This window comes from Canis lupus, chromosome 3 (assembly GCF_003254725.2).
Source record: "Canis lupus dingo isolate Sandy chromosome 3, ASM325472v2, whole genome shotgun sequence".
NCBI classification, from domain to species: Eukaryota; Metazoa; Chordata; class Mammalia; order Carnivora; family Canidae; genus Canis; species Canis lupus.
The window spans coordinates 18366365-18378559 of NC_064245.1; the positions used below are offsets into that span (position 1 = coordinate 18366365).

The window sequence follows — 12195 nt, forward strand, 5'->3', positions numbered from 1 at the left end:
TTAATAGTAGATCTCTACACATAAGCAATACAGGTGATTTTTACTTTTTAATATTTTTGTTTTTCACCATTTTCACCAAACATATGAAACTTCTCTTGAAAGGTAATTTTAAAAATAAAGTATTAAAAAGTTTAAAATACATTTTCTGTTAAATCAACATTAAGCATGCTTTTTCAAGGTGGTGGATAATTTCTGATTGAAGTAAATCTATCAATCAATCAGCATTAAATGACCATGAAACATTGTTTCATCTGTATACATTCAACTATATAATCAAAGAGTCCAATACCCACCTTGTTTTTCTTCGGGTGTTTCTATATAATAAGGCATTCTTTTCATAGTTTCTCTCAACTCCTGTTTCAAGGCCAGCATGTAATCTTCACCCTCTCCTGCTTTCAGTGGCACTGGTTTATAATCTGTATCCTTTTTAAGAGATAATTTTTTAAAATAAATTTTTTAAATATCCCTTTTTGTCTATAAACAGGAAAATGTTAGTTTTATTGAAAAACTACATTTTACAGGCACTAAGTTTTACAATCAACTGAAAAGATGTTGAGCTTTTGTAATCTTTTTAACCTTTTAGCTTATTTCCTACTTTGCTCTGATTTTAGAGGTAGGAAAGCTGTTTAATTTTCCTACTGACCACACCAATTATTTTGTTATACCGTCTGTTGACCGTGATTACACACTTTAGAAGTTAAGCCACCCAAATGAGAGCTACTGCTTTAGTTTCCTATTAACCTCAATTAGTAGCTGTGGTATTGATAGGAGTAGTAGTTAAAAAAAAAAAAAAAAAAAAAGATTAAAAGTAGCAGCTATTACTTAGCAAGTGGTTATGCTAACCAGGATGTCCTCAATATTCAACATCCATGATCCCATTTAAAGTATCATCAATATTTTCTCTTCAACAATAAATAAATTGTGAAGCAAACAATCTATAAGCTCATATGACATGTAAATGACAAAGCAGGGCTTTGAATCTACATCTTCATTTTTTTTTTTAAGACAGTAGAGAAAGAGAGAGAGAGAGAGCATGTACAAGCAGGCAAGGGGCAGAGGGAGAAGAAGAGAGAACAATGGTGCTTGATCCCATGACCCTGAGATCATGACCTGAGCTGAAATCAAGAGTCACATGCCCAAGTGACCAAGCCACTCAGGTGCCCCTCTAAGTCTTCAATTTTAAAGAATTACAAACACACACATATATGTATATGCACATATATTTTAAAAATATATATTTATTAAAAAGTGGGGCCTCAGGGTATGTAGTAAAGACTTTTTTTTTAATAAAGATTTTTATTTATTTATTCATGAGAGACACACAGAGAGAGGCAGAGACATAGGCAGAGGGAGAAGCAGACTCCCTGTGGGGAGCCCGATATGAGACTTGATCCCAGAATCCCAGAATCATGACCTGAGCCAAAGGCAGACGCTCAACCACTGAGCCACCCAGGTGTCTCAGTAAAGACATTTCTCAAAAAAAAAAAAAAAAAAAAAAAAAAAAGACATTTCTAGTACCAGAGCTAAATATAGGGTACATTTTCAAAATTCTACAACTATTTATTAAGTGCTTACTATAATCCAAACATGGTTAGACAATAAGAGATACTTCTTACCCTTATGGAACTTACATTCTAGGGAAGAAAAACACAAGATATAAGGAAATAGTGAGGAAATACACAGTTTCAGGTAGTGATAAGTGGCATGAAAACAATGAAGCTGGGTAGAAGAAAGAGTGACCAACTGAGTACATGAAGGTTGAAGGTAGCTAATCTAGACAAGGTAAGCACACATGACCTCTCAAGAAGTCACCTTGTGCAGAGCTCTGGATAAAATTAGGAAGCCATCAGAGAAAGACTTGAAAATAGATGGTTCCAGCCAGGAAAACTAGCAGAGGAAAATGTCTGAGAGAACACAGAGACCAAGATGGCTAGGGAGAGAGAAGGACTGCGATAGGAAAAGTTAGAGAGACATCAACAAGGCCATATCAAACAGAGCCAGTTTGCTAGCAGCAAGGAATTCAATTTAATTCTAAGTATAAAACAACAATAAGTATTAATATTACCAGTGTTTAGAAGTAACCTCACATATGAGAATAGCTTATTTTAAAAGAAATCAATGTAGGGACGCCTAAAATTATAAATTTTAATAAATAAAATCTTAAAAAAAATAAAATAAATGTATAAAGTGACAGTACGCCTATACATGAGATGTTTATTATTGTTTCAGGCTATACTAAATATCAAAAAGGCAAATATCAAGAGCAAAAAATAGACACTCCCTATATATGATACCTACATCCCTAGATACATTTGTTCAGGGTCCTATACTTACATAAATCTTTTTTTTATTACTTATTCTTGACAGACACAGAGAGAGAGAGGCAGAGACACAGGCAGAGGGAGAAGCAGGCTCCCTGGTGGGGAGCCTGTAGTGGGACTCAATCCCAGGACTCTAGGATCATGACCTGAGCTGAAGGCAGACATTCAACTGCTGAGCCACCCAGGCGTCCCAGCTTACATATATCTTTTGACAAGGGATTTTTCCCTTTTGAAATAGGGGAAAGTTGGGCAGCCCGGGTGGCTCAGCGGTTTAGCGCCGCCTTCAGCCCAGGCCCAACAAAGTAGTAATATATCCTTCCATATCCCTTAACAGTTCCCTTCTTTCTCTTTCCTTTCCATTGTCTGTTGAAAGCATGAGGTCATTTCCAGTACAATGCTTCTCCAAATTTAAGGCATATTAAGAATGATCCAAGAATCTCGTTAAAATGCAGATTCTCATTCATCTGGCCGAGAAAACTGCCTCTGAACTTCCAAAAAAAAAAAAAAAGAAATAGGGGAAATCTTCTTGGATTGAGAGATATCTGGTTATTTATGATTTTTTTCATTCTTTTATACTGAAGCATATACATACCTGGAAGTGTAAGCTTATGTTTTAAACTAAATGCAAAGTGAAAGCATTAGATTAAACATTACATCAATTAAGTTTACAGCATACTTATTAAATTTAAAAGCAACACTAAATGCAGTAGGAACACTTAGATTGTGAGAAACAACAAAATTCACAATGACTTTTTAAAAATAGAGAAAGAAGAAAAAAAAAAAAAAGGTTGAGTAGGGAATAAAAGACCAAATGGTATTCTAGGGAGCAAAATCAAATTCTATAGATACAAGATGAGAAGAAAATCATTAAGTGAAAGTCTGGTAGAGTAAGGTCCATTGGGGATCATTGTAAAACCTAGCCTGACTTTCAGAAATATTATTTTGATGTTGGAATACATCAAAAATAGCAATAGAAGATGCAGGAATTGAAAAAAAGAATTCTTTCTTAGTTCACATAGTACTGAGTAGATTTGTGAAAAGGTGTACACAGTTTTTTCTGCGTTTTAAGAAAGCAGTGTTAAAATTAGAAGAGGTTCAGGTAAGAACTGCAGCAGCCAATCACACTCTCTTTTACTTTCTTAGATTTAAATATTACAATGATATCCTATATTCAGTCCTATATAGAATTGTAATTTTCTTTGAAACACGAAAAAACAAATCCTGAAAAGTCCACTTTCCAATGTACTTACGGGAAATAGTGGGGGTGGTTTCAATACTACATCAGGTAACTTTTCACCTCTGCCAAATCCAACTGCCTCAATATTAAAGGTATAAGCTGCACGTCCACGTCCTTTATTCCCAGCCATCTGAATTAGTTATACCAGAAAAGTGGGCAAATTCTGAAAGACATCATATAAAAAAGGAAACCAACATTTTAAAGCAAAATATAAAACTCTGCTCCTTAAGTAGCATGGCCAATTTAAAATACTTCTGGAAAGTAAAACTTGTAAAGAAATAAACATATGGTAGACCAATCTAGTCATGCCTGGCAGGTAAAACGAGGATGGGCTCAACTACGTCATCTTACGCCCTGGGTCAACAGCTCAAAGGGTCTCCTTGGAGGTGCTGCCTGGACCACCGCACAGCCAGCTGATGCAATTCTCTCCACCCCCCCACCCCCCACCCTCCCCCCCGTAATTTGGCATCAAGATCTTAGACATATGTGAAAAGTGTGGACAAGGAAAGGTCTGGCTGATGAAGACAGTCTGCCTTGGTTTTTCATTCAATTTGATGACTATCCTTAGTCACATACACTATCTTAGTCATATACACTTGAGATTTTTAAATGATTTATTTATCCTAGAAATTGAGTGTTGGACAGACTCCTTGAGATCCAATCCAATGTCCTTTTAGAAATGGGAACAGGCTCAAGAGGCTCTGAAGTTTGTTCAGGCAAAACCAAAACTTCTGCAGTTCAGAGAAAAACATCTGAAATAGATTAAAGGTAAGACAAGCCTGTACTCTTCAAACTTTGGGGACAATAGAGATGTCACATACTCAAGTTCTGCACTGAATTTCTGAATCGTCTGAAACACGATTATACTCTAGTGTGAGAACCAAGTCAGCAGCATATTAACAGGGATCCCCATACCAAGGCTCTTCCACTACAAGCCTTCATTTGACTGTAGTGATGATTAGAATACATCCCCTAAATCTCTTTTCCCATTGACAATACTGGGCATCATTCAGTCCTGCAGGCCCAACAAAGCAGTAATATATCCTCCCATATCACTTAACAGTTCCCTTCTTTCTCTTTCCTTTCCATTGTCTGTTGAAAGCATGAGGTCATTTCCAGTACAATGCTTCTCCAAATTTAAGGCACATTAAGAATGATCCAAGAATCTCGTTAAAATGCAGATTCTCATTCATCTGGCCGAGAATCTGCATTTCTAACAAGCTCTCTGGAGCTATCGATGTCGCTGGTTGCAGTCCACAGTTTGGAAGTAGCAAGGCTGTACATTCTCTTATTTCTGAATCTGAACAACTGAATACATGAAATGTGGTTTAATACATTCATCTATTCCCTGTATTTTCCTAATAGGTGGACCAGAGGCTTGCTCAAATTTGAGTTAGTTATTTTGAAACAACACTTGAAAGAGATGCTCTGTTCTTCCTACTGCATCACATTAGGATGCACGCAAAATGTCTCTCTCAGTGATGGTCTCTGCTCAGTGGTTTCGGGTACTGTCAATCCGTTTCATCTAGTATAAACTTCCCCAACAGTTTGTACCTAATGATTTTAGCAGTCATTTGTGATCAGGGTCCAGATTCGTTATTCCATTACAGATTATAAATTCATTCTTTCTATATCTACTAATTGGAATTCTATCAGGATTCAATTCCCGTCACTCACTATTGAGTTACAAATGAAGCACAAGTTGTATTGGAAAGGGACTTATTTTAGTAATCAAGCTCCTTCCATCTGTCCCCAATAAAAGAGAGGGAGAATAATCAAAAGGCTGCGTTTCATTTGCTGAGTCACTCAAGCATATACTAAGCCCACAGAAAGCAGATTTCCCAAGTATGACAACTGCTGAGCAGAAAGACACACCTTCATTCTAAGAAATGAATTGTGGGAGCCCAGTAGGCACGGTTGAGACCACTGGGCTTAATTCTAAGCTGGGATTTGCCACTAACTAAGGATTAAGAACAATTCCAGGTAACATTTCCCAAAATGCCTGATCATGAGAATTACCTGGAGAACTTGTTAAATACACCGAATCTCAAGTCATCTCCAAGTATTCAAGTCTACACCAGAATCTTTGGAGGTGGCTCTCACAAACAGTTGGGAAAACTCATCCCAAAAAGAGAGTACATCAGCTACCATCACTTGATAGAATATCCCTGGAGAAATATCGAACTCTGCTGCCTCTAAACTTCCATATTTATCAAGCACCTTTGGGTGCATAAATTGGTATCATTAGTGAATATACTGCCCTTGGCAGGAAAGTCAATCCTAGCTCTTGAGCCACCCATTAATGATTACATGGCACTCTGGCCTCAGATTCATCTCTTTTTAGTCTGACTATTATAAGTCAGTTCTCCTGGACCTAGAAAAGCTGACAAATTCCTTTTCTTCTCTTGCAGAGCTGAGAGGTATTTCTTAGACTCTAGTAACTGTCTCATAGGGAAAGTGGCTCACAGGTGAGCCCTAAGCCTCAATCTTTGGAATCCTTTGAGTCAACCACTGCCTTGTTCTTTTTTCAACCTCCTAAGCTTCTTGAATGAAGGGCTTTTTTTAACCAACTTTCCCTATTTCCTCGTTATCCAAATCTTCGTCTATTTCAGAGAGACTAATTTCACTGAGGCATTGATTCAACCAATATTGAGCATTCTAGGCACTCTGGCAGGACCCAGAAAGCATCGAATAAAACTGTGTCCCTGTCCTAAGGGCTTATATTTCAGTGCCTGAAAGAACACAAACACATAAATAAGTGTGTAACATAATAGTACATATTCTTGTTGTAGATTGAGTTGTGTCCCCCCCCATCAAAAAAAAAATATGCTGGAACTCCTAAACCCCAGTACCTGAGAATGTGACCTTTCTTACCCAGAAATAAAGTCTTTGGGATGCCTGAGTGGCTCAGCGGTTGAGCGTCTGCCTTTGGCTCACGGGGTGACCCCGGGATCCGGGATCGAGTCTCACATCGGGCTCCTTGTGGGGAGCCTGCTTGTCCCTCTGCCTGTGTCTGCTTCTTTCTGTGTCTCTCATGAATAAATAAAATCTTTAAAAAATAAAAAAATTAAGTCTTTGCAGGTGGAATCACATTAAGATGAGGTCATAGTTGATCCTCAGACGGATCCATGACAGGTGTCCTTCTGAGAGGGAAATGCGGGCAGAGAGACACACACACACAGGGAAAGCACCATGTGAAGATCAAGGCAGAGACTACACGGCTGCAGCTGCAAGTCAGGTACGCCCAACAGTGCCAGGGCACATACGAGCTAGGAGAGACAGCGCAAATCTTCCCTCTGAGCCTCCAGAAAGAATGAACCCTACCGACACCTTGGTTTCGCCAGGATTCCAGACTTCGGGCCTCCAGAACTGCGAGGGAATAAGCATCTGTTGTTTTAAGCCACCCAGTTTGTGGTAAAATGTGATAGCAGCCCTAGAAAATCATCAGTACAGCCCTGAATAAAAAAGAAATCATGGTAAGGGGATAGAGAATAACAAAGGGATATGGTGTGGCTTTTCACACAAGGAAGGGCTTTGTGTGGAGGATAAATCTGAGTAGCATGCTGGAAGAGGCCTGTGAGCCACAGGAGGGAGGGTTGAGACAGAGATGGCTACAGAGAGAAGGAAGAGCAGGTGCAGAGGAAGAAGTCACATGCTAGGGGTGTCTGAGGAACAAAAAACCCATGTCACCAGTGAGGATGAGGGGCAAGGAGAGGTGGGGCAAGGCCAGATCTTGTGGGGCCCTGCGTGAGCTGTGTAGGGGTTTGGCTTTTACCTTACTTGTGATGGGAACTACATTCACAAAGATGCTGAAATGCAAAGGCCCCAGTGATCCCCACTGGTCTCCACCGGTCAAATACACTGGCCTTTTGTCATGCTCTTAGACTTCCAAAGCACAGGGCTCACTGCTGCCTCCTCCCTTTTGTCAGTCCCTCTTTCCTAGGCTTTATTAAAACTCCAGGTTTTGGGACAAGCTAGGTGGCCCAGACAGCTAAGCATCCAACTCTTGATCTTAAATTAGTTCTTGATCTCAGGGTTGTGAGTTCAAGCCCAGCGATGGGTTCCATGCTGGGTGTGGAGCCTACTTAAAAAACAAAAAACAAAAAAAGACCTCAGAAAAACAAACAAACAAAAACCCTCCAGGTTTTTCTACCCCACTGACTTTCTTTTTGGTCTACTTCTCTGCTTAAAGCTCCTAAGTATGGATTTCCTTGAGATCCAATCTTTGGTCTTCTGCTCTTTTTGGTCTTCAAAAAACACATCCACACTCAGGGTTTGATGACCTGTCCCATACTATTATCTCCAGCACTGACCTTTATCTTGAATTTCAGTCCATGTTCTCACTATCAAAAGAATATTTTGAAAGTTCTTTAAACTTAAGATACTGAGATCACCTTCTGCATACACCAACTAGCTCGCCTTTTAGGTATTACGTCCCTATATGCCTACCTGCGGTATGTTCTTTCCCAGTCACCAACACTTGATGATATGAAGAAGTGCATCAGTATTGATTCCTCACTCTGTTCCACCCTTCCTATCAAATCTAACAGCTAATTCTTCCTTCCAAGCGTCCCTGCAATTTCATTTCCTCTACCATACTCCAGGGTAAACCCTTCTACCTCCCTTTTGACTGACTGCAAGTTTTGTGGTATCCCTTGTTCTTTTATTTATTTTAATTCATTCTTCCACATTATTAGTCTTAAGGCATGGTTCTGATGATGCTACTCTTCTCATCTTCCCTCTTGGCTACAGAATTAAATCCAAACTCCCTACCCAAGAATTCAGGGCCCTTTTAAGATGGCTGCACCTATCCTCCTGACTCCTTCTATCATCATGTCTTGTTTACCATTCTCTCCACTGCAATCTGCTCCCTCTGTCTCCCTTCCAGACTGTATCCCCTTTCACCTTAAGATCCAGTTTAAGCCCCTCAAAATCCACAACAGTCATTTCATCCCACTGTGCTCTTATAAAGGTCCTCCTGTTACAATAAATGGATTTTTAAAAATTGAGGTGTTACACCCTGCTCCTCTTTAATTCTGGAAGAAACAGAGACAGTACCTCTTTTGGGAAATGGGCCTTTCCTAAAGGGAATGAGCTTCACTTATGTTTTGTTTGCTTATTTCTTTGGCTGTATTAACAGTGGAGATTTTATATTTCCCCACTGTCTAGCATAGTGCTCTCTACATAGCAACAGCTCTACAATTAATGTTAAGCTCTTTCTTTTTTTGTCTGTCATATGATTTCATGAGCAAATCTACCCAAATCAGTCAGCCTACTATTATTACTGTTGTTGTTCTTAAACTTCCAGAACTATAAAGTTGGAGACCTGGATGTACACTGGAATCATCAGAATTTAAAAACAAAATGAAAACACAACAAAACTCAGGCTTCACCCCAGAACAAAAAATAACAAAATCACAATTTCTAGAGATAGGCTTTAGGCATTAGGACTTTTTTTTTTTTTTTTTTTTTTTTTGCATTAGGACTTTTTAAAGCATTCCCAGAGATTATAACATGTAGCCCAAATTAAGAATCACTGCTTCAGATTATACTTTACAGTTTGTAAAAGAGGAAAGTGAAGCCCTGAGAGGCTAGCTGACTGCCTAAAGACACACAGGTAATTCCTAACAAAGCCAGAACTGGGTTAAAGCCTCAGGTACCTTTCCCTTGTTCATTCATCTGCATTATACTACCTGAAACACAGGTTCAGGCTAGTTGAAGACTTTTTTAATCCCACAGATGACTTTAATATTTACAAAGAAGCCAATTAGTAGCAGCAAAATTGACTGAATTTAAAAGTGCAAAGTCAGAAGCATCATCTTCCATTTTGGAATGTCTCCTGAAAATTCCTATTCGGAACTGTTCTGAGATAGTGTGATGGGTGTAGTTCAAGCATCCAAGAGCTGAAATGCAAAGCCTATTCTAATCAACTACAAAGACAACCTTGTGGCAGAGCCTGAGCTAATCCCTAAAATTCCTCATAGCACTAACATTTTATGACTTATGCTGTGGCCTAAATGTATTGTCTTCCACATCTCACACTGTCCCTTGCAGATATTAGCTAGGTGAATAAATGTACAAGCAGATGTAAGTAGGTATGGAAGCTGCGGGAAGGCAATGAAAGCCAGGTCACAGTTATCTTTCCTGATGAATGACACCTCAATTGCCCCAATCAGAATCCGATAGTCACACTGACCTCCTCAATCCCCTCATCAATAGAAGAACTATTGGCTGTATCTCTCTTACATGTTGCCTGTCCTTCCTTCACCTGCTTTTGTTCAGGCCTTTATCAGCTCTCACCTGGATCTCTAACATAGAACAAATATATTCCCATGGTCAGACTCCCCCTTTCAATCTACTCTTCAATCATCTTTCTAGAACATGAACCTTGATGTGTCATTCTCCTTAACTAACAAAGCTCTGAGTCTGAATTTCTGCCTCTGGCCCCCTGCACACCATACTCTACACACTCTCAACTCTGCTACACCAGCTCTTGCATGTAGCATTCCTTCTGTCTGGAATGCCTTCCTCTCATATCCACCTGAGCAAGTGCCAGCATCATTTAAGATGCTGTGCAAACGATACTTTTCTGTGACCATTTTCTCCACCCAACATGGAGGTGGGTCTCTCCTTCCCTGTTTCCCAAGTACTACACTGCTTTTATTATCCTTTTTGAAATTGTGCTGTAATTGTCAGGTCTTGTCTGTTTTCCCAGGAAGCTCTCCCATTATCCATTTAACAAGTATTTATTAAGCACCCTCTGCGTCAGACCATCTTCTACATACTGGGAAAACAAAGCTTCTGCTCTCATGGAGCTCATAGTCTAGCACAGGAAATGGAAAGGCCACACTGAGAACTAAGAAGGGACAGCCAGCCAGGGGGAAGTGTCATACAAGCAGAAGAATCTGTAAATATGAAGGAAGACTTTTTCACATTTTCATGCTCTACCACTAACCAGAGCCTGGCAAAAGTCCAATAAATACTGGGCACATTATTGCTGAGCTCACTGCCTAGAAAGGATACCCCTCCATTTCTCCTGCAATGGTTCCCCCCTCTTTCTAAAGGAAAAATACCCAAATTACAGAAAGCTCTGTACTTCCCGGTTGAGAGCATCCTAATAAACATTGGTGTTTTAAGTCCTGCTCAAATACCACTCTTCAACAATCCTTTCCGTTTGTATCCTTATAGCATCTAGTTTTTACTTCCTCTGTGGTATAGATCCCATATTGCTTTACATTGCAAATATTTGCACATAGATATTATCTTCCCTCAAATTCTTGAGAATCCAAATCACAACTTTTTTTTTTTTTTTTTTTTTGCCCCCACCCAGTTCTATTCTCACACATCATCTAGTTCAGGACTTTGCATGTAAGGATAGCCCTGCACAGAGTGACTGCAGAGATTCTAACTAGATTAGGAAAATATTCAGAAAAGCTGCATCTTTAGGAGTGTAAGGGAAGACAGTACATCTCTCCTATGAAGGCTTATTAGTAGCTGCCACAATAAGGGTTTTCCTAATTATTTTGTATGATGCTATCTCATGGGTATCTTTATAATTTTTTTTCCTGGCTGAGGAGGGAGGTTAGTCAACTTCTCAAGGGAAATTTTGAAGCCTAACTCGGTGTTTCAGTAGCTGAAGGTAGCTGGTTGGGGACAGGGATTTGGTGTTCAGAGTGGGGGTGATTTCTGAGGCTGGCTGGGCCACGCCCAGACATTATGCACGTTTCCTGGTCTCACGAGGTGCGACTGCCTCCACCTTTACTTAGTTGAGCCTCTCTAACAACTTCCTTTGCTCTCTTTCAAGAGTGAACAAACTAACCAAAAAAAAAAAAAAAAAAAAAGAAAAGAAAAGAAAAAAAAGAAAAAGAAAAAGAAAAAAATGGAGGCTAGGGGGTAGGAATACAGAATCTCATTAATCTCATTTTTTTTTTTTTTTGGAAGATCAGAAAAATGTTATGAACAAATCCTGTCCCCACGATACAGGGCAAAGTGCCATGAGTTAAGGCAACGTACCGGGTGGTGTGTCCTCAGGCAGCAAGTCTGCGGCAGGGACTCGTGCCTGAGCCACGATCCCAGAGCCACCAGATTGGGGAAAAAAAAAAAAAAATCTAGCATCAGTGAGGGAGCCTAAATCCCCTTCTAGGTAACTCGCTGCAAGCAGTCCCGGGAAGGGGAAAGGACGGTTTTCTAAGACTTTGAAGACATTACAGGAGAAGGAAAGGTAAAGCCATCCCCCGACGCCCCTCAATCCAGAACCGCTGGAGGGGCTCGCCAGCCCGGACCTCCGCCGCCTCCTCCCCGCGCCCTCTCCACCTCCTCCCAAGCCCTCAAGGGCTCCCCCCGTTACCTGCTCACTAAGCCCCGAGCCTGGGGCAACCGGGTGCAGCCGAGGCGCCGGGCGGCAGGGAAGGGGTGCGAGCCCGGCGCGGGCGCCCGGAGGCCGGAGCCACCTCGGGAGCAGCGCGCCCCGCCCTCCACGCGGCCGCCCAGCCCGGCCCGGCCCGGCCCGGCCCGGCCCCGCCCCGCCCCGCCCGCGCCGGCCCCGCCCCGCCCGCGCCGGCCCCGCCCACTGGGCGAGAGGCTTTTTAGCCCCTGGCAGGCGCCGTACCCGCCCCGCCGGCCTCGCCTGACTCTTTC

At 41.0% G+C, this 12195-nt stretch overlaps 1 protein-coding gene across 7 annotated transcripts in view; it reads right to left on the bottom strand.

Annotated features, from left to right (window-relative positions):
* POLR3G (RNA polymerase III subunit G) overlaps nucleotides 1-12195 on the bottom strand; it is a 103159-nt gene that overhangs the window by 29925 nt on the left and 61039 nt on the right. For 4 of the 7 annotated variants that reach the window (XM_025437557.3, XM_025437556.3, XM_025437555.3 and 1 more), the window contains exons 1-3: nucleotides 11906-12064; nucleotides 3572-3721; nucleotides 294-423 (exon numbers count right to left, since the gene is read on the bottom strand). In XM_025437557.3, coding sequence (XP_025293342.1) covers nucleotides 294-423; nucleotides 3572-3688 — 247 coding nt within the window. In that variant the 5' untranslated portion in view covers nucleotides 3689-3721; nucleotides 11906-12064. Of the gene's footprint in view, nucleotides 1-293; nucleotides 424-3571; nucleotides 3722-6432; nucleotides 6608-11571; nucleotides 11594-11905; nucleotides 12065-12195 lie in introns of those variants that run through there. The other 3 variants (XM_049108278.1, XM_035714439.2, XM_035714438.2) reach the window with 3 other exon arrangements.